The sequence below is a fragment of the Protomyctophum bolini genome (genome assembly GCF_963924005.1).
Source record: "Protomyctophum bolini genome assembly, chromosome: 11".
Lineage (NCBI taxonomy): Eukaryota > Metazoa > Chordata > Actinopteri > Myctophiformes > Myctophidae > Protomyctophum > Protomyctophum bolini.
The window spans coordinates 6100724-6121271 of record NC_137872.1 but is presented as its reverse complement, the minus strand read 5'-3'; the positions used below and the strand labels follow the sequence as shown (position 1 = coordinate 6121271).

The following is a 20548-nucleotide window of genomic DNA, read 5'->3' as shown; positions in this document are numbered from 1 at the left end:
ACAACAGCAGTGACAACACAAATGTGTGTGGGGAGGAATCAATTGGCAAGACGACTACATTGGGGAGGAAAAAGGGGGTAAAAAATAAATAAAATAAAAACTAAAAGTTTGACAGCAAAGCACGTGCCAGGGACCCCAACACAGGAATTAGATGTAGTCTTCTGTCCTGGAGGCCCCTAGCTGACACAAAATATGGGGGGGTCCGCAGACAAATACATTTGGGGGTCGTTCACATAAAAAAGTTTGCTAACCGCACTGCCCTATAAATGCTACAAGCAGGGAAATTAAACAAATAATGAATTTAAAAAGTATATTTTTGAAATAACGTGCTATAGCTGCATGGTAGGCTATACTATTCATAGGCTCCTTAGAACCCCCTGTTGAGAAACAGAGGGCGGGTCTCTGGGTGGATGATGGATGATGACGTTGACAACGACGGACAGACGCATCGCTGACGACGAGAGCAGGTGACGCCGGAGGTCAGAAAACCTGTTCCTTATATGGTCATCCATTGAGAGCGCATTATCACCATTCAGTCATTTACTGTCGTATCTCACGGTATCTGATACGAAAGTAAAAAGTCAGACTCGATCAAATGATAGACTTATTGATCCAAGGCTGTAGCGGGCTAATCAAGAATCAGACATTACATTTTACGCACAGCACCAAATCATAATGTAATGCTTTATAAGATAAAAGCACACTTACCACAACGACTATTCGTTTGCTATACGCAAAGGATCAAATTGATTGGTTGATTATCCACACGTTAATTAAGCAGCCAACATATTGATGTGTTTGTTTGTGCGTAAAAACAAAAACATTATAGTTACATATATTATAGATTTAACTATAATGTTTTTGTTTGTGGATGGCTATTGGCTATAGATTATCTACACACACACACACACACACACACACACACACACACACACACACACACACACACACACACACACACACAAGATTATCTATAGCCATCCAAAGATTTACGCACACACAGAAATAAAATCAACAGTTGATTGGTTTATGTATTGGCACGTCGCTATAATGTCCGTGGTCCGTCTCGTGCATATAAAACGCCAACCAGATGGTTGAAAATAGTGAGGTCCTACTTGCATGATGAGAGAATTAAGTGCAGCGGTGGACAAAGGCTATATTTGAGCACCTGCAGTATAGCCTATAATTTGAGTAAAAGTAGACTTACAGCTGCGGCCAAATATAGGCTTACTTACTACAAGTGAAAGTTGCTGCCTAAAAAGTATAAGCTAAAATGCCGGAGAAAGAATATATTCTGATTCACAGTTAAGAGTGGCTCTCTCTCTCTCCAGCTCTATCAGATATAGGTGTGAACATTTCAGCCAATCAGGAGAGATTATCCCTTATCAGCTTATTTTCATTTTATATAGTGTTCCAGTTCCAATTTATTGGTGTCGTGCACTTCCAATTTCACTCTGAAAGCGTTGTCATGCACCTAAAAATGCATTTTCTGTTTAAAGAGATTGAGAGTAACATGGAGACTCCTGTTACTGAACACTCCTGGAAATGTACAATTTGTCTTTGAAAGGTATAGCGGAAGAATCCAAAAGTTATTAGCCTATAAACAATAAAAACCCAAAGTACTTAAGTAACATGTACTCGAGTAAAAGTACTCGGCTATAGTGGCTTGCGCCATGCAGGGTAAAGATGGCTGGGCAGAATGCGCACACACGCACACACATACACACGAGCACGCACACACAGGTTCGTATTACTAGTCTATACTTGTGCATGTGGACTCGGAGTGGACATCAACATTTTAGGATAGCAATATACAAATGTCATTTTAACCCTATAACCTGGCCCAGCTGAAAACAGGATATCAACAAGATCATATCACTGTGTCGCCTTTGTGAGCCGCTTGTAGATCTACTATTTCCAGTGTGCCATAACAGAAAACTGATCTGAATTGGCATAACTCCAACCTCCAGGCTCCTAAATCTATCTGTGGCGGCGTTTGGCCTCTCACCTCGCACGCACGCGCAGTGTCGCGCGCACACACACACACACACACACACACACACACACACACACCCCTGTGTGCGTCAACTGTCACTGATTCCTGCACATTTCCTACTAAGGCATGCAGGCCCTACTAGTAGCCTAGTCAAGACGCACATACAGTGCGCGCCAGCACACACGCACATACAGTGCGCGCCAGCACACACACACACACACACACACACACACACACACACACACACACACACACACACACACACACACACACAGCAGTAATATATAGGCCTACAGGCAGCGTGCGTGCGTTTGCATGCGCGTGAAGTCGAGCAGGTGAAACCCGACTCACTTCGATAGAACCGAAGAAGCAGCAGCTAGCCTGAATCATTAAACAGAATCTATGCCTGGAAAGGCGCGTGATTGATGGCTGTCAGTTGTTGCGTCACGCCGGGTCTCCCACGGACCGTGTTACGCTCTTAATCACCCCGCCGCGCGGGGATGGCATTTTTACAGGACTAAATTTACTGCTTGCTTTGCATGCTTTTAAGATATTATGCATGCCCATTTTACTGGGTTTATAGATCCAATGCGGCCGGTATCAACTATACCTGCTGGCCTGGCTGGCATGTGGCTATATAGCCTCCAGTCTGGACTGGCCCATCTGGGATCAATTCAAAGTGCAGTGCGTCCACAGAGCTATATGGTTCTGCTTCCCAAACTTTTAGCTCAAGGCCAAAACAATAAATGTAGGCCTACTACCTAGACGTTTTCCCGCGGGACTCAAATTAGTGAAAATATATAGCAGCTTAATTGCAAGGTTGTGAGCTTGTATGCTATTTTCACTATACTTCTCATTAAACATTTGTTTGATAGCCTAATGTATATGGAATTTCTTTGATTTTATATTAGTTCATTGGTTGGGCAACAGGATAGCATGGGCACTATAATGGGCACCTGCATGTAAAATTGGCTATTTTGTACAAAATGCCAAAAAAGATTCTTTATATATATATATATAGGCCTATGAGTAGCCCAAAGCAAAGTTACATGATTGGAACGTGTTTAAACATTCGACAATGATCGAAGGTCTGACATTTCTACAATTTGCTATACGAAACCTGTAAAAAATGCCATTTATTTAGGTATACGTACGTGCGTGGCGTGCTCACACACACATTAAGGTAAAGAAAAAGCTTCAGGTAGTGAGATACAGCCTAGAAACCTAATATATGCCCCAATATAGGCATTGGTGGCATCGCCCTCATGTCTCAACGTGCGTGCCAAATATAAATCATGCAGTTCCTGTGCAAAAAAAAAGAAAAACTCCCATCCATCACCTCGGACGAACCGAGCAGCATGGGGCCCGTAAATACAAATATACAAGACATTCCCCTGGTTTCAGAGACCGTTTATCAATCAAAATGTTCAGAAGTCCCCGCACCCCTCAAAGGAAGTCACTTTTTTTTAGTGGGTCGCCTCACCGCCGGCCGGGTAGTCTCTCGGGTTTCACGCGCGGGGTGGGGAGGCCTCACGCACGGATAGGCGCGCACACACACATGGCAACTGCAAAGCAACCTGTGGCCTCCTGCATGTGTTAGGTTTAGGAGAAGGACCCCCTCCCCTTCCCCTTCCCGTCCCGTCCCATGCATGCAGATCCCCCCCAAAAATAGCTTTGCTACTACTAGACACATTTTTCCCCTTCGCGCAGATTCAGGCCTTCGCGGCGGGCCGGGCTGTAAATGGTGTTGCCGGGGGGTATATAAGGAGGGCCGGACGATAGGGTGGGTGTCATTCACTTCTCAAGAGTTTCCTCTGGTTTTCACTCGCCTCAACGCAGCGCAACAAGGTGAGTCTTCTCTTTGGGATGTTGGTCGGTGGTGGTGATGATGATGATGATGGTATTGATCATGATGCAGGACTTCAAACTTTGAAAAAAGAAAGAAAGAAAAAAAGAAAGAAAAGGGGTCTTGGTTTCTTGGGAGAATTCAAACACCATTGGACTATAAAAAAATAGAGAAACTACCTGGGATCTCAACAGGAGCAACACAGGAGACCAATTGCGGTTTTTGGAGAAAGGAACAACCATTTGTGGATGATATGATTTCAGTTGCTATTTATTCTTGAGGAAAGGACATTTCCAAAGCTCTCGCTCTCTCTCTCTCTCTCTCTCTCTCTCTCTCTCTCTCTCTCTCTCTCTCTCTCTCTCTCTCTCTCTCTCTCACGGGGTGTTTTAACTTCATGCCTTCGCTTCGTATCTAGGCCTGTGTTATTACTGTAGTGGCATTGGTGCTGAGGTTGGCATTTATCCGCAGGGCAACACTATGGTCGCCCTGCATGCGCAGTTGCAATGAAGCTGACATGTTTGAGATTTAACTAGGCCTTCCCGCCTGCTCCTGGCCAGCTAATGTTAGCCATGCAGTTCATTAACTGCACAGACAGTCAGTGCTTGCATATTGTTACATCTTTAGGCTGTATAGGCCTACACGAGGAGGCTATAGAGCTATACAAGGCTTTAAGCTATAACTTTCTAAAGCATTTCAAGTTTACATTTATTTACATTTCATAAACTGACAGTCAGGTTTTAAACTATAGCCTATACTTGCTCTTCCACATGCATGGCATATTGTTTTCAAACACACTTTTACATGTATTTCTAAAATGTGTCAGTGGAATGACAAAAGTGCATTTATGGATGCATGTGAGCCATTTTACGTCATTGTGACTTTGTGACATGACATTTCATGATCAATGCAGCATTCATACTGAGCTTGATCTTAACCACTTCAAACCAGCTCAATGTGGGCCATGTAATAATATAGAGCAATAATTGTGAAAATATTTCAAACTATATCACTTTTCACCCAGCCAATCAACAAGCTCACAAGAGCATCATTTGTTGTTTTTGAACATCTTTAAACAAAACAAAAAAAGTTTTCAAAACAAAATTTCCGAATTTTCCCACTAAAACAAAACAGGGCTTTGAGTGCAGGTTAACAGAAATATGATGTATGTACTGTAGTACCACGACAGACCACATGATGGCGCTCATAATGTAACGCGAAACCTCTTTCTCTCTTTCCACATTTCTTTCAGATAATTAAAGATGGCTTTCGGACTCGACGACGCTAAGATCAAGGCCGCCCTGGCCGAGTGTGCGGGTAAGAGGACGCTTTATTAAAATGCATTGCAATTTTTAAATTTTTTACTTATTAATGAAACTTATTAAACTTATTTAATTGGTATTATTTCAAAACATTAAAAAAAAACATTCCCCCCCCCAAAAAAAGCAATCATTTTCATTCATTAATAACAGAATTCTAAGATTTTTTTATTTTGATGAAGGAATCAAAGAAAAAAAAATATCGAAGAAATACCATGAATTATACAACAAATGTAATGTTTAAGATGTAGGGAAAATAACCAATCTACAAGCTCACAATGTGTCGCGAAGGATGCGATGCACAAGCCCTTGCTTGAGCTTGTAGATCTGCTATTTTCAAAATAATGTTTTCATACATTTGAAAACTTGCGAAACGGGTCTACAATTCTGCACAATGAGTTATTTTACTTTTGGTACTTTAAGTAGGCCTACATTTTGAATTCCGGACTTCTAGTCTGTTTTTCTACATTGCAGTATTGACACTGAAGTATTTTTTATCGTAAAAGGCGAGTATTTTTGTTGTAAGTAAGTTGTTTCTCAGGAAACAACTTAAAAGACAACTCAGAACTTTGAAGCTTAACTTATTTTATTAATTTATAATATGTGATACATAACATATTTGACCTTTAAACCCTGGGAGAATCCCAAAACCGAGAGCTACCCCCAAGGGTGTACAATTTCAACCCCTAGGGTGTACATTTTCGCCCCCACCCCCCGAGGGTGTACATTTTCGCCCCCACCCCCCCGAGGGTGTACATTTTCGCCCACCTGACCTGCATTCCAATATTACATTACCACATGTAGCAGAAAACCGCTTGTGCAACTAGTTTCTATTTTGGTGTTTCTCGACATAATGGCGCTATATGTAGCCTAACTTTCCGCTTCCACCCCGGATTTGAACTCGGTTTTCTGAGCAAAAACAAACAAACAAGTGCTGACATTTGTTTTACATACCATTGAGCTAATAGAGCCTCCCAGCTTGCTCGGGGGGGGGGGGGGTGGGGTGGGGGGGGATACATTGAATCTCGACCATCACGTTCTAAAATTCAAATGTCTGCAATAGAAGAACAGGGAGGCAAAATACAACCACGCCCAATTGTATTTAAGTTATATTGTATTGGCATACTCTGCCATACCTTGCTGTTTATATGGACTATATTGGTTGTGCTCAGTCACTCACTCACGGTTGATCAAAACGTTGTTGCGTTGCATTGCAGCTGCCGACAGCTTCGACTACAAGAAGTTCTTCGTCACATGCGGCTTGAACGGCAAGTCCGTAGACGAGGTGAAGAAGGCCTTCTCGACCATTGACCAGGACGCCTCCGGCTTCATTGAGGAGGAGGAGCTCAAGTAAGCAGAAACTTAGATCTAAAAACCATGGACACAAAATACATCACTGAGCTGTAATAGCAACAATAATATACGATCTAAATGGACTGCACGGACAATACATACATCACTGAGCTAATGATCTCTATTGAGGAGCAGGGGGGGCCCCAAAGGAAGCAGACACTTAGCAGCAAATAGTTCAAGCTTTAAATGGACACACTTCAAATGGACAGTTGGACACACAAATACATCACTGAGCTGTAGAGATCTCGGACAATGCTGACCAACAGATGTGCCATAGCTCATGTTTACAGCATAGCTCATGTTTACAAGTTACAACATAGCTCATGTCTACAAAGGGTAGCATCCGATTCACTCCATATTGAAGTGCTGGGTTCACCTGCACATATAGTTGTTCACAATTTACATATTTGGCTATATGATTTAAAAGGCAAAAAAAAACCATAATCATCTCAAGGCGGTGTTTGTCGTAAACGTTCAAATTCTGCCCAATATTTCTTCACAAATCGATCTGTAAGATAGCTCCGCTATGTGGGACCATATTTATTGACACTCTTTGGAGTTAATTCAACCCTGTTTACTTAGTGGTCTGGCATCCCCCAGGGCTCTATACTTGGTTTGCTCCCTTTCGCCCCCACCTCTACACCAGATCTCTCTGCCGAAAATAGCAGACCTGCAAGCGGCTAGATCAGCTATTTTCACTAGAATAGGGCCACTATAGGGTTCATGATGTGATGGGAGTTATTGTACGGTGTCTGGATGGTAACGTTCTCCTGTGTCTCCGTTCTCCTCTCCTATAGGCTGTTCCTGCAGAACTTCTCTGCTGGCGCAAGAGCACTCACCGAGAAAGAGACCAAGGCTTTCCTCAAGGCTGGAGATGAGGATGGTGACGGCATGATCGGACAGGATGGTGAGCGCTTCTTCTCTTCTTACTATATATGGATAAAAGAAAACATTACAATTCACAATGTAGGCAGTTATAAGCAAGGAAAACACATCAAACACAAGGTAACACATCAAATGCATAGAAAAAGTAATCCAGGAAGATAATACCAGTATAATTTCAAAGAATCTTGGGAGTTTAAGCGCTTCCCAGCATACAGGTAGCCTATACTGCCCCCTATCTTTGCCCATGTGCAACTACGCAAAGAATCAAACTGAAGAGAAGTCTTTCAACTTGCCAGCCAGGTGGCTTGAGTTAGAAGTGCGCTATTTAAATTAACTTAAATAAGTAGGCTATGCAAGTGAACTTGCACTAAACATACTAGTTTTCACGAGCTAAATGTTTATCTCTCGAAAACGTGATGGCTGATTTGACCTTTGACCCAAATAAATCACTCTGTTTTGAGCGACAGTGTGGATACAATGGTCTTGGTAGGGCTGTATGAGCTTAGCCGCTCCATTGAAAGCCCATCAGGGATGGATAAAAACATAATATGCTCTAAAGCTGTGATCCTTAAGTGTTATGGCCCTTGTCTGCCTCTCCTGAGGGAGAGAGGTGATTGCACTACGATCGAGGAATAGCATAACTTTATTGACATTGTCAATCAGTATATGTTCTAACCCAAACACTGCAGCGTCTAATGTTTTCCTACATTAAAACAACTACTGGATTTTAAACAAAAAAAGTCTTTAGCATGTAAACAACAGTCATTGTTGAATATCTGAAGCTGTTCAAAGTGCTTCATGGTCAGTTGATAGGCTGAAAAGGAAAGCCTGACAAGCCCACACAAACACTGCGTTTTCTGTTTACATTCTGTAAACGTGGAGAACGAAGCGAGCTGTAAGTTGTGCATACATTAACTTATAGTACTTTACTTTTCCTGTAACACATTAAGTCAACTTACACAAACATTTGACATGAGAATTTGAATATACTATTACTTATACTTATACAAAACGGTTTGACATAAGAATTGAATGTAGTTGTTTCCCAGGAGACTAACGGCGTTCTCTCTTTTCTTTTCCATTTCCCACAGAGTTCGCACTGCTTGTTAAGTCATAAATGTCCACTGACCAACCAAGACCCACTACTTTTCACGATGGAACCCGTAAAAACTAAACTCCTTCCAAGAACACTCTCACTACTCACCAGCTGAAAGAATATTTTTTTATATCTTATTGCCTGCAGTCAAATTTCTCTACATTTGAACACATGAGTGTATTTGTTACCGTTTATCCAGCTGTGTTGTTTTTATGTTAAGAAATAATGGCATTGTGCAAAAACTGTACACCTCACATGATGCACTTTTGAGGAAGAGTGAATAACCAGGAATAAATACTCATTTGGTGTAACTTCTGACCTGTTATTAGTTCTCTTCTGGTGTGTAATATTACCTTCAATGTTCATTTTGTTGACTTAAAACGAAGACTAAAAGACTAAAAACAAAATGGTGATATTCAGTCGACTAAGACTATAGACTATAGACTTAACGATTTCAGACGACCAAAATAGGACTAAAACTGAAGGGCGTATAGGCATGTAACGATTCACTCAATTCACGATATGCGGTTCTTCTCGATTTATAAAACACAACCTTTATTTTCCAGACAAAAAATTTACTGGAAATAATTAAAATACCGGTAATTAGACTTATTTCAATTATTTCTCTTACACAAATCTAGCATTTTCTTTCTCTTTTAATTTTCTTCTCTTGTCCATTACGGTAGCAAATAACTGGAACTCTTTCTTACTGAAAGATCCAGTATTTTCTTCTGCCGTTTTCATCGCGATTCAAATTGCGATTCAAATCGCGATTCAAATTGTCACCGGTTTGAATGGATCTTAATGGATTTACCATATATCATTACATGCCTATAATTATATAGCTCTGGGGTGGGATGCCCTGCACTGGCTCTGCTTATCCACATACTGCTCCTGGTTGGGGGATATAGTTCTCTCATGGAGGTCCTACTGGCCATGAGGACGGTGTTTTTTTATAGTCTGGAGTGAGAGAGAGAGAGACTGACAGAGATAGAGAGAGAGAGAGTGCTGCTGGTTCAGACAGAAAGTGCTGGGCCAGCAGCAACTGCAGGAGAAGGAACAGGAGAAGGAGAAGACTCTCTCTCTCTCTCTCTCTGGTCTGGGTCTATGAATAGCCTCTGGTTGCATCAGCACGAAGCACCCTTCAGCTCCACACTACTGTACAAGGTGCTGCAGGCAGCCATGCAGGCCAGGGCGGTGGTTGGTGCACCCGACCCAACCCATGGCGAGGGGTGTCACTTACAACAGCGCTCATTTTAGCCCCAGCATGCATCAAGGCCCTGAGGGCGTTTCTTTACACTATATTCCTTCTAAATCATAAGTAGTTCTTCGCACGCTTTCAAGATGTTTCAAGAAAATGTTCAAAAAGAATAAAATGTATACAAGCTCAAATATTATTTTTTTAACAGCTAACGCTAAAATAATCTAAAATGACATCACCGATGCTTCCCTGGTTTGAATGGCTTAGTGGGGGACAAAATCATCAATATCTGGATATTTTTCATCAAATGTCTCGATATCGATATCGTCGGCGATAATATAGGCTACTATATTTTGCCGCTAATGGAGAAAGTAGCTGATCTGCAAGTTTGATATGCTCTATATTCTCATTATTTATTGGAGGTTAAAAAGTATAGGAAAGACTTGCTATTGCTATTAATCCCATATATAGTCCCATATCACCATATTGATATAATATCCAATATATATTGCCATGCAGCCCAATTGTACGATATGACAGGTGTAGTGGCATATATATAGGCCACAGTTTCTTCTAATGGCCTAGCATGGAATGTAAAAAGCCATGGTTGAAACACACTAATGACAAAACACAAGCATCTGATGATCAAAGGGGTGAAAAAACACAAACAAGGCTATCTGCTTACACTACTAAAACACACAACTACATGACTACACTGGTCTGTAATGCAATCCACGGACCATGAAGCCTATCAGATGACTAGGAACAACAGGGAAGGCTACAATCAGTTAGGCTACTATTCAAAGACAAATAAATACAAAGTATATGACTCTCTTCCAAATGGACAGTGCTGCTGCCACCTCCAGGAGATTGTCGTTATTACAACGTGCTTCCCATTATGAACGTGTGCGATTTAGACCATGATGCATCTCACACACATAATTGAAAGTAGGCTACTAATACATTATTTAGAAAAAATGGAAATTCACGACGACATTGATTAAAGTCTTCAATTTTCCGCAAGAAATACTTCCACTTCAAAGTAAGGAGAGAAGTTTCTGACATCCCAAACATGGTCATGGAAATGCTATAAGTGTAACATATAGCCTAATTACAGACATGTAACCTTACCTATACACAAAGCAAAAGCTTTATTATTAAGAAAAGCTATATAGGCCTATACTAACAAAGCAAACGGTCTTATTATTCCTATAAGTAAATGCTATACGTGCTGTTCTCTTCATTCATCCACTGGGGAATTGGCAAGTGTCAATTGCTCTCTGAGCCTATATTCACAGTCATCAGCAGTGCAGTGTATTCTTTAGCGTTGGGGAGGATTCTTTTTTCCTTCCAAACGCAACCTTTTAAGTGACTTCATTTAGGGGAAACCCCCAAAATAGACCTGCAAGCAATGTCTTCCTCTAGTCTGGCTAGTGGACAACATTTTCGCCGTGCACGCAGCATTGCACACCCCCTCTCCCTTGTCTCTCATCGGCGTGATGTGGTGTCAGCTATGCTTATGCCTCGGATTTCCAGTGGACCGAAAAAAAGTATAAAAAGGTCACGGGGATCACGGTGGAAGATCACTGCAGTCGACTCCCAAGTCTTCCCCGTGTCATCCTCATCCTCCATCTCTACTAGGACAAAAGAAACGAGGTGAGTTTTCTTTTTGTAATGAAGGAGGGATAAGAGTCCAAGACCGGCCGGCGGGCCACGGGGACCACCAGCACTGCAGCATCCATCGGGCTCGACATGGGCGCCTCGCAGAAAAATGTATAGCGTTTTCTTATGCATATCTGGCTTCTTCTTCTGAAAGAGGACTCCGACTACAACAGGCCGAAAAGATGCTGGGTTTGGTTTCTGCTTTATGGAGGAGCGGAGCCTGACATGCGATGCGGAGAGGACTATAGGACAGACAGTCAGAGATTTACGAGGAGGAGACACGTAGCCTACCACAGCAGCATGCAGGCAGGGGAAAGGGAGGCAGCAGCTGCCCTCCGCAAGCAGCATGCAGGGAGGGAGAGTCTATAAGCCTGTCTCGGCTTCCCCAAATAAATACTACAGTTTTCACATAGCTCTGTAAAGTGGATTAATTGGAGTTTATTGTTTGTTATGGCTGGGGAATGGATTCTGAAATGTAGGCTATATATACCATATTCGGTTGGTAATGGAAACATCATTCATTTGGCGACGTTTTTAAAGCGCAAATAGTGATTCATTGAATGTTTAAAATGTAAGTGATGACTTTAACAGACTCAATTAAATAGATGGCGATGATGATGATCCACATAATCTTAAAATAATGAATTGGAATAAAACAAACTATATTGTAGCCCAAGTAGGTCTACGCCTATACTAATTGGTATACGATTCCAAAATGTGGGAATATTAAAGGATAGGATTCAGGAACATTATATTTACTATTTAGGTTCCCCACCATGCGGTGTTTTCACCCAGACAAAGTTATCCTCTCTAATTGTCATGTTTTTCTCCCAGATCGAAATGGCCTTCACCGGAATACTCACTGATGCCGCCATCACTGCAGCCCTGGACGGATGCAAAGGTAGGCTCTAGCCTAAAATGAACCCTTTAACTTACCAAACAACACTCAAATCATGTGTGATGTTAGGTATACTTATAGCTTAAAGGCATCTTGTAACATCTGCTGCATCATCACCACTTTTCAGCCGCTGATTCTTTCGACCACAAGAAGTTCTTCGCCGCCGTGGGCCTGACGGGAAAGACGGACGCTGACGTGAAGAAAACTTTCTCCATCATCGACCAGGACGCCAGCGGCTTCATTGAGGAGGATGAACTCAAGTAAATAACACGCTTATAGTTTTAATGGACACGACAAAACGCACCATTCACCACCACTGAGCTCTGTTTATCATGCCCACAGTATCCCATGAGCAAAGTGCGTAACAATTAAATGACTCTTCTGGAGTCGATGTTTCTACCATGAGAATTAAGCTTGAAATGTAGTTCTTGTTGGCAGGCGACAGTATAAATGTATAGTTATTGTTGACAGGCGACAGTATAAATGCAGTTATTTTTAGCAGGCGACAGTATAAGTTCAAAATGCTCAATGTATCCACATGCGTAAAGTCGTGCGTAATGTGCGTAACATGCATGGGAATAGCGCATAATGGCAAGGCTGTTTTCAGCAACAAGTAGCAATTCAATGTGCTTTATACGCAGAATATCAAGCAAAGGAAACGCAATTATAAAATTAAATTAGGATGCATAAAATAAAAGAGGTAAACTAATTAACAACCGGTATACAGTTTCAGTGCAGAAACTAAGTGAGAAAATAAAATACACATTTTTAAATAATTCAATCAAAGGCAGAAATGTTTAGTTGTGTTTTAAAAAGTGGTGGAAAAAGTACTCATAGTAAAAGTATCAATACTGCAATGTAGAAATACTCTGTTACAGCTAAAAAAAATCTGGAATAAAAAAATTTACTCGAGTAAAAGTAAAAAGAAAAAAAATAATGGCGCACACGAATGCTTAAAGTACCAAAAGTAGAAAGTATAGGCCTATACTCATTATGCAGAATGTACCATCTCTCTATATTAAACTACAAGCTCACAATGTGTCACATGACGACACATTGTGAGCTTGCAGATCAGCTATTTTTAAATGCCGAAATGTTATGTATGGCTGAAGTGGGTATGTTTTGTAATAATATTCTAAATCTAATAAAAGTAAATAAAACTAGTAACTAATGTTTTCAAAAAGTGGAGTAAAAGTACAATATTTGCCTCTGAGAGAAGTAAAAGTATACAGAAAATTGGAAATACTCAAGTAAAGTAAAAAATATATCAAAACTGTTAGGTAAATGTACTTAGTTACAACACTTTTGTTTAAAATAAATGAGTGGCATGCAGACCTGCAGTTTTCTGGGAGTTTAATGTTCCAGATACCTATATATGTGGTGCATAAAAAACTAAATGCACGTTTATCTTTGCTTATATATATATAGGGACAGCAAGCCAACCTTTCCTATATGATCCTATGAAGCCATTTGCTATAGCTTTGACTCTTATAATTTCTTATATTGACTCTAACTACTTTCCATTACATTTATTTCCGTTGTCCTCCAGACTGTTCCTGCAGAATTTCAACAAAGGTGCGCGCGCTCTCACCGACGCGGAGACCAAGGCCTTCCTGAACGCCGGAGACAGCGACGGAGACGGAAAGATCGGCATCGATGGTACGGTATACAGTTCTGTCTCCATCCAGGCTCTATAGCATCGATGGTACACAGTTCTGTCTCCATCCAGGCTCTATAGCATCGATGGTACACAGTTCTGTCTCCATCCAGGCTCTATAGCATCGATGGTACACAGTTCTGTCTCCATCCAGGCTCTATAGCATCGATGGTACACAGTTCTGTCTCCATCCAGGCTCTATAGCATCGATGGTACACAGTTCTGTCTCCATCCAGGCTCTATAGCATCGATGGTACACAGTTCTGTCTCCATCCAGGCTCCATAGCATCGATGGTACACAGTTCTGTCTCCATCCAGGCTCTATAGCATCGATGGTACACAGTTCTGTCTCCATCCAGGCTCTATAGCATCGATGGTACACAGTTCTGTCTCCATCCAGGCTCTATAGCATCGATGGTACACAGTTCTGTCTCCATCCAGGCTCTATAGCATCGATGGTACACAGTTCTGTCTCCATCCAGGCTCTATAGCATCGATGGTACACAGTTCTGTCTTTATGCAGGCTCTATAGCATCGATGGTACACAGTTCTGTCTCCATCCAGGCTCTATAGCATCGATGGTACACAGTTCTGTCTCCATCCAGGCTCTATAGCATCGATGGTACACAGTTCTGTCTCCATCCAGGCTCTATAGCATCGATGGTACACAGTTCTGTCTCCATCCAGGCTCTATAGCATCGATGGTACACAGTTCTGTTTCCATCCAGGCTCCATAGCATCGATGGTACACAGTTCTGTCTCCATCCAGGCTCTATAGCATCGATGGTACACAGTTCTGTCTCCATCCAGGCTCTATAGCATCGATGGTACACAGTTCTGTCTCCATCCAGGCTCTATAGCATCGATGGTACACAGTTCTGTCTCCATCCAGGCTCTATAGCATCGATGGTACACAGTTCTGTCTCCATCCAGGCTCTATAGCATCGATGGTACACAGTTCTGTCTCCATCCAGGCTCTATAGCATCGATGGTACACAGTTCTGTCTCCATCCAGGCTCTATCTATAGCATCGATGGTACACAGTTCTGTCTCCATCCAGGCTCTATAGCATCGATGGTACACAGTTCTGTCTCCATCCAGGCTCAATAGCATCGATGGTACACAGTTATTTCTTTATGCAGGCTCTATAGCATCGATGGTACACAGTTCTGTCTCCATCCAGGCTCTATAGCATCGATGGTACACAGTTCTGTCTCCATCCAGGCTCTATAGCATCGATGGTACACAGTTCTGTCTCCATCCAGGCTCTATAGCATCGATGGTACACAGTTCTGTCTCCATCCAGGCTCTATAGCATCGATGGTACACAGTTCTGTCTCCATCCAGGCTCTATAGCATCGATGGTACACAGTTCTGTCTCCATCCAGGCTTAAGAGGACAAGGGACCACCCTTAAGAGAAGTTTTTTCTGCTCTAGCAGTGATTCTCAACCATTTTCATTTCAGTGTTAGTCTACGGACCCCCATTTTTAATGGCATTTCTATATCTCTGGGGCCCCCAATTATATTGTAAAATCAATGTAAATTTAACTTAGAGAGTGTACAAATGGAACCAGATGGTCCATTTGTTTCCATACACTCTCAGGTCCATTTGGGTCCATTTGGGTCCATTTGGTTCCAAACTATCATTTGGTCAAACTATCATTTAGCTGGGGACCCCCTGGAACTCCCTCAAGGACCACTGGGGACCTCCTGGACCCCACTTTGGGAAACACTGCCCTATGGGGTGCCACGTCACTCACTTTGAGAAACCCTGCTCTGACGCAGCTATGCAATTAACATGGTGAATGATTTGTTTTGTGTGCAGAGTTCTCTGCGATGGTGAAGGCATAAACGGCGCCCCCTGATGGACCTGGACCTGGACACGACCTGGACACGACCTCCAATATGAAATGATTTTTATACATAAATACCTTACGCTTCTCCTCTGCTATGCAACACACACACCCTGCAGCGTCCATGACGATGACTGTGAATTGTTGTGTTCATGTCTTAAAAGATGACTTTTGCCTTATGTAAAAAAGAAAATCTATATACCATGCACTTTCCAGGAACAGATGATGTTACAAAAAAAGGAATAAATATTCTTTTGCTACGGATTTTATGGAGTTATTTTCCCCTGAATGTAGACATGTAGGAGGCATGTGCACACACACACACACACACACACACACACACACACACACACACACACACACACACACACACACACACACACACACACACACACACACACACACACACACACACACACACACACACACACACACACACACCTGCAAGAGTGGGTACCTTGATGTAAAATTTGCCATTTGGTTTAAAAATATATATTGGAAAACGGTCTCAAGTAATGTACAGGTCTGATATTTCTACAATTGTTACAAATGCCACGAAAGCGGTTTATCCAAACCTTTTGGGCATAAACAAGAAGTTAAAGGGTACATCTGATAATGGAACTGTGCATTTTCAAATAAGCACTAAAGACTATTTTGAGGGGCGCTAGCCCCTCCTAAATACAGCTGATGATGTACGATGATAAGAGCGCCCCTCACTTCACACGGGTTTGATTTTTCAAATATATTTTTTATCATTTTGCACAAAATAGCACATTTTAGAGGTGCCCACTTTTCATTACTTCCCTCCACTATTCCCTATACCATGTGAAATCCAATCAATCCTATATATTATTCCTATATAATGCTGCCATCGGATGTCCAATCTTTCATTCTGTGCACTTAAAAGCGCACTATAACGAATAAAACATAATTTAGGCCTATAATTTAAAAAAAATCATTTCAACCATTCACATTGGTTTGACGTGCTATATAAGCCTGTACAATTGATCTCAAACAGGACAGCAAATAACACAAACAATGAAATAAAATCATATAACCAACCAACCAATCATATAACCTCCAGTGGTGGTGGTGGTGTAACGCCCAGGACTCAAACCCATGCCTCACGCACGGAAAAGTGACACTACTAGATCACTGTCAAAGGTCTTAACCACAAACCTAAAGGAGAACCTCCCATTGGGACAGGGGGGAGGGATGGCCCATATTATTATCAGGCTTTTTGGTCTACGGGCAGACAGAGGTTACCTGCATCTACCCTGAGTGACCAAAAGATGGCGACAAAGCCCATTGACTGCTGGCCAGTGTATAAGACCATAGACTGTAAAAAGGTACAGACGCAGCCTTCTTATTTACCACCAATCTAATATTATGTTCAGTCATTCATTGCTGAAAATGAATGAGTCCTTACAGGGTGATTCTGATTCACAAACTCACACGCTCCGGTTCATTCAATGAACTTTTATTTCATTTTCGCTATAGGTCTCTAAATGTTCAGATTAATTGAAAATGGTGGACCCTGTTGTAAACAAGTGTAATGCTATATCATGGTGACCAAATGGACCCCATTTGGACACTCTCAGGGTTGTATTAACACTCACAGTGTAGGTGACATAAATTTAAAAATAGGATTATGACTTGGGGGTCCCTAAAATGCACAATTATCAAACTGGGGGTCCTTGAAATTCCAAAGGTTTTTATGAACAACTGAATTGCAGGGTTAATCAGATGTAAAACAGGCTACTTATATAGAAAACAATATTCAGAACAAATATACTAAGCTCTGTGCATGATTCATTTCTGAGGACATGGCAAAACTGGATGATGGAGTCAAGTAGGCCTACTCACATTTTAAGTAAAAGTATCACAGTTTTTTTAAAGTATCAAAACACAAATGTAGAAACAGTGCTGTTACAAGTGTACAAGTGAAGGTCCGGTATTCAAAATGTATTTGAGTACAAAAAATGATTTTGAGTACAAAATCATTGGTATCAATTTCGATTTGTCACACACGTTACCGCAGTGAAATTTGTTAGTTGATTTGACCCCTCAATACAACCCATCGATGCGGAGTGCCAAGCAGGGAGGCACCGGGTCCTCGAACCCCGACCTCCCAGTTTCAGGGCGGACACCCTAACCACAAAGCCACTGACTGTCCTCCCATTATCCAACCGCATTAATTATATCATCCTATTTATATTAACCGCACCATCCGCCAACCACGAGCAGCGCAGGTAAGCATAATTATGGGATTATATACTGTACGCCGATATTTTGTGCGTTTTAAAAGCAGTATAAGCCTAATAAGCCTATATAGATAGATGCCATTCATTTATTTCCCGCATTATTTCACCCGCGGTTTATCCAATATTAATTAATAACTAGAACTGCAATCTGTCGAGTGCCTACTTGCTTGTTGCACACAAGTGCGGAAGCAGAGCTGGCAAGTAGCCTATACTGTCGACCGCTACAAACTGTCAAATCTTAGGTTATCTGTGAAAGAACGTTTGAAATATTGAATTATTAGGTTTAGCCATGCACGTACCTAGTTTTTGGAGGTAAAAAAGGTGTAACGTAATGTTGTAATTAATACGGATGAGTGACGGCTTTCGATATGTTTTAGTGTTGGGAGGATTAAAGGTAATGCTCCTACTGTATGTATACATGTATGTAATCTGACACCACTGCCATATCAAGCACAGGTAGTCATTACGTCATACGCTGGCACGGCGCATACACATCAAACGGCGACATACGCATCGAAGCACTGGACGGAAACAATTAGTTGCACGCTCTGCTTGCGCAAGTAATAAATTGTAACCAGCTGCAACTGCGGTTACCCGCGGCAACCACGGTTAAATCCGCCATCCGCAGGTCTCTAGGAACTTATACTGCCTCCCCCTGGCCAGCCTGATAGAGGGAAAAGGAACTGGTTATAGAACATCGTGTTCCTTTGCAGGTGCTATACGTCCAACCGGGGAAAAGAAAGAAGCTGCCTGCTGCACTCCTCCTGCTGAAGGAAATATGAGCTCAGTTCGGGGCTCTCCCCAGGATGGCACAGACAGCTTAGGTAATTGGCACCGGGTGACGGATGGGTTACAAAAATGTGGGATAAGAAAATGTAAAAAAGGAATTAAAATAATTAAATCTCTGTACATTCAAGGCGTTATGCGGTTATGGGGTGTGTAATTGATAATAACTATTTTGGTGAACTACTCCTTGAAGTACAGTACTTGAGTAGGCTACATCTACTTAGTTACTTTGCACCATTGCTAATAGGCCTCGTCCGGGACAGGTCACTCACTGTTCCTCCCTGAGACAGATGATCTAAAGCCAGCCATGTCCAGATACCACTAGAGGCTCTGTCTGTCTCTTCTCGTTAAAGAAAATTAGCAAATGTAAATGAATAAATGATCGGCCGGCGGTAACCGTATATAGCCGGGCTTTACAGAGGTATCATGATGACATCATAGGGTTGATCCGGTGTCCATGATGCACTGCACTGTGCTTTGTTTTGCACGCCGAGCTGACCCGACCCGCGTCCAGAACAATGATAGGGTTTCTCTCTCTCCCTGCAGCGCTGCCCGGAGTCCAAGTTCAAGAGGAGAGAGAGAGAGAGAGAGAGAGAGAGAGAGAGAGAGAACCTCCAGGAAAGCGGATGTGAAGGAGTTGATAGGCTACCTGAGACACCTGTAGGTGGACAGTACACAGTGCACAGTACACAGTGGACAGTACACAGTGGACAGTACACATGTAGTGGACAGTACACAGCCTACATTTACACAAGTACTGCCAATATTCAATATTCCAGTATACTATACTTCAACTCTCAGAGACAAATATTTAACTTTTACTCCACTACAATCGTTTGAAAAATGTTTGTAATGTACGTCGTCAGCACCCATACCCTATAGGTGGGGTTGGTGGAAGGGCCTTTCTAACATGCAATAATCCTGGTCTCTAAACTGCCTCCCCCTGGCCAGCCTGGGCGCCTGATGGAGGGGAAAGGAACTGGTCTCTATACTGCCTCCCCCTGGCCAGCCGGGGCGCCTGATGGAGGGGAAAAGGAACTGGTTGGAATGTCCAACTCCTCATGCATTGGTGGAAGCATGAGCTCAGTTCAGGGCTCTCCCCAGGTTGGCAGAGGGAGAGTAGCACTCAGGATTACAGGGAGTGAGGTCTGTCCAGAACATCAGTCATATGAAAGCTTGACTGATGTCTGATGTCTCTCCTTACTGGTGCACTTAAGACTCTCCAATTGATCCAGAATGCCGCAGCTTGCTTGGTCTTCATTCAACCAGCCACAATTCTCACGTCTCCCCCCTGCTCTGCTTTCTCCATTGGCTCCTGGTCGCTGCCTACACCGAGTACAAAACTCTGCCTCTGATGCTGGCCAAATGTGTCTGTGGCAAGACTTGTTTATGTCTGTGGTCTATTATATGTATTAATTATTTGCAGTGGAAAATGGTTCTGTTCAGAAGGATCTATTTGCTACAAAAGCAAAGGAGGGCAGTAGGCTACTGAGCAAATAAACTTGCTGAAAAACAATTTCACCGTTGAGACAAAGTGTTTATTTTTTTCCCTTAAGCTTTGGCAGATACAGGCTTTGACAGCAAAGACCCAGAACCCTGTCCTCTGAAAAACTAGCAACCTCTATAAATGGTAAATGGTGCATTTATATAGCGCCTTTATCCAAGGCACTTTACATAGGTTGGGCATTACATTCACCCATTCACACACCGATGGCAGCGGAAACCATGCAAGGC

At 42.2% G+C, this 20548-nt stretch overlaps 2 protein-coding genes across 2 annotated transcripts; both read left to right on the top strand.

Moving 5' to 3' along the window:
* The first annotated feature begins 3763 nt into the window (after positions 1–3763).
* Positions 3764–8803, top strand: LOC308324293 (parvalbumin beta-like). The gene is made up of 5 exons (XM_080776303.1): positions 3764–3844; positions 5092–5156; positions 6376–6508; positions 7309–7418; positions 8488–8803. Exons 2-5 carry the CDS (start codon positions 5102–5104, stop codon positions 8511–8513), a joined length of 324 nt encoding a protein of 107 aa, XP_080632429.1. The 5' UTR covers positions 3764–3844; positions 5092–5101; the 3' UTR covers positions 8514–8803.
* A 2458-nt stretch (positions 8804–11261) lies between these two features.
* LOC308324292 (parvalbumin beta-like) lies at positions 11262–16028 on the top strand. The gene is made up of 5 exons (XM_080776302.1): positions 11262–11349; positions 12190–12256; positions 12381–12513; positions 13803–13912; positions 15737–16028. The coding sequence occupies exons 2-5, from the start codon at positions 12196–12198 to the stop codon at positions 15760–15762; spliced, it is 330 nt and encodes a 109-aa protein (XP_080632428.1). The 5' UTR covers positions 11262–11349; positions 12190–12195; the 3' UTR covers positions 15763–16028.
* Positions 16029–20548: the final 4520 nt, after the last annotated feature.

Coding starts and splice junctions, on each gene's coding strand:
- LOC308324292 (XM_080776302.1), top strand. CDS start 12,196: ATGGCCTTCACCGGAATACTCACTGATGCCGCCATCACTGCAGCCCTG. Junction 12,514..13,802: donor ATTGAGGAGGATGAACTCAA/GTAAATAACACG, acceptor GTTGTCCTCCAG/ACTGTTCCTGCAGAATTTCA. Junction 13,913..15,736: donor CGGAAAGATCGGCATCGATG/GTACGGTATACA, acceptor TTTTGTGTGCAG/AGTTCTCTGCGATGGTGAAG.
- LOC308324293 (XM_080776303.1), top strand. CDS start 5,102: ATGGCTTTCGGACTCGACGACGCTAAGATCAAGGCCGCCCTGGCCGAG. Junction 5,157..6,375: donor CGCCCTGGCCGAGTGTGCGG/GTAAGAGGACGC, acceptor GTTGCATTGCAG/CTGCCGACAGCTTCGACTAC. Junction 7,419..8,487: donor CGGCATGATCGGACAGGATG/GTGAGCGCTTCT, acceptor CATTTCCCACAG/AGTTCGCACTGCTTGTTAAG.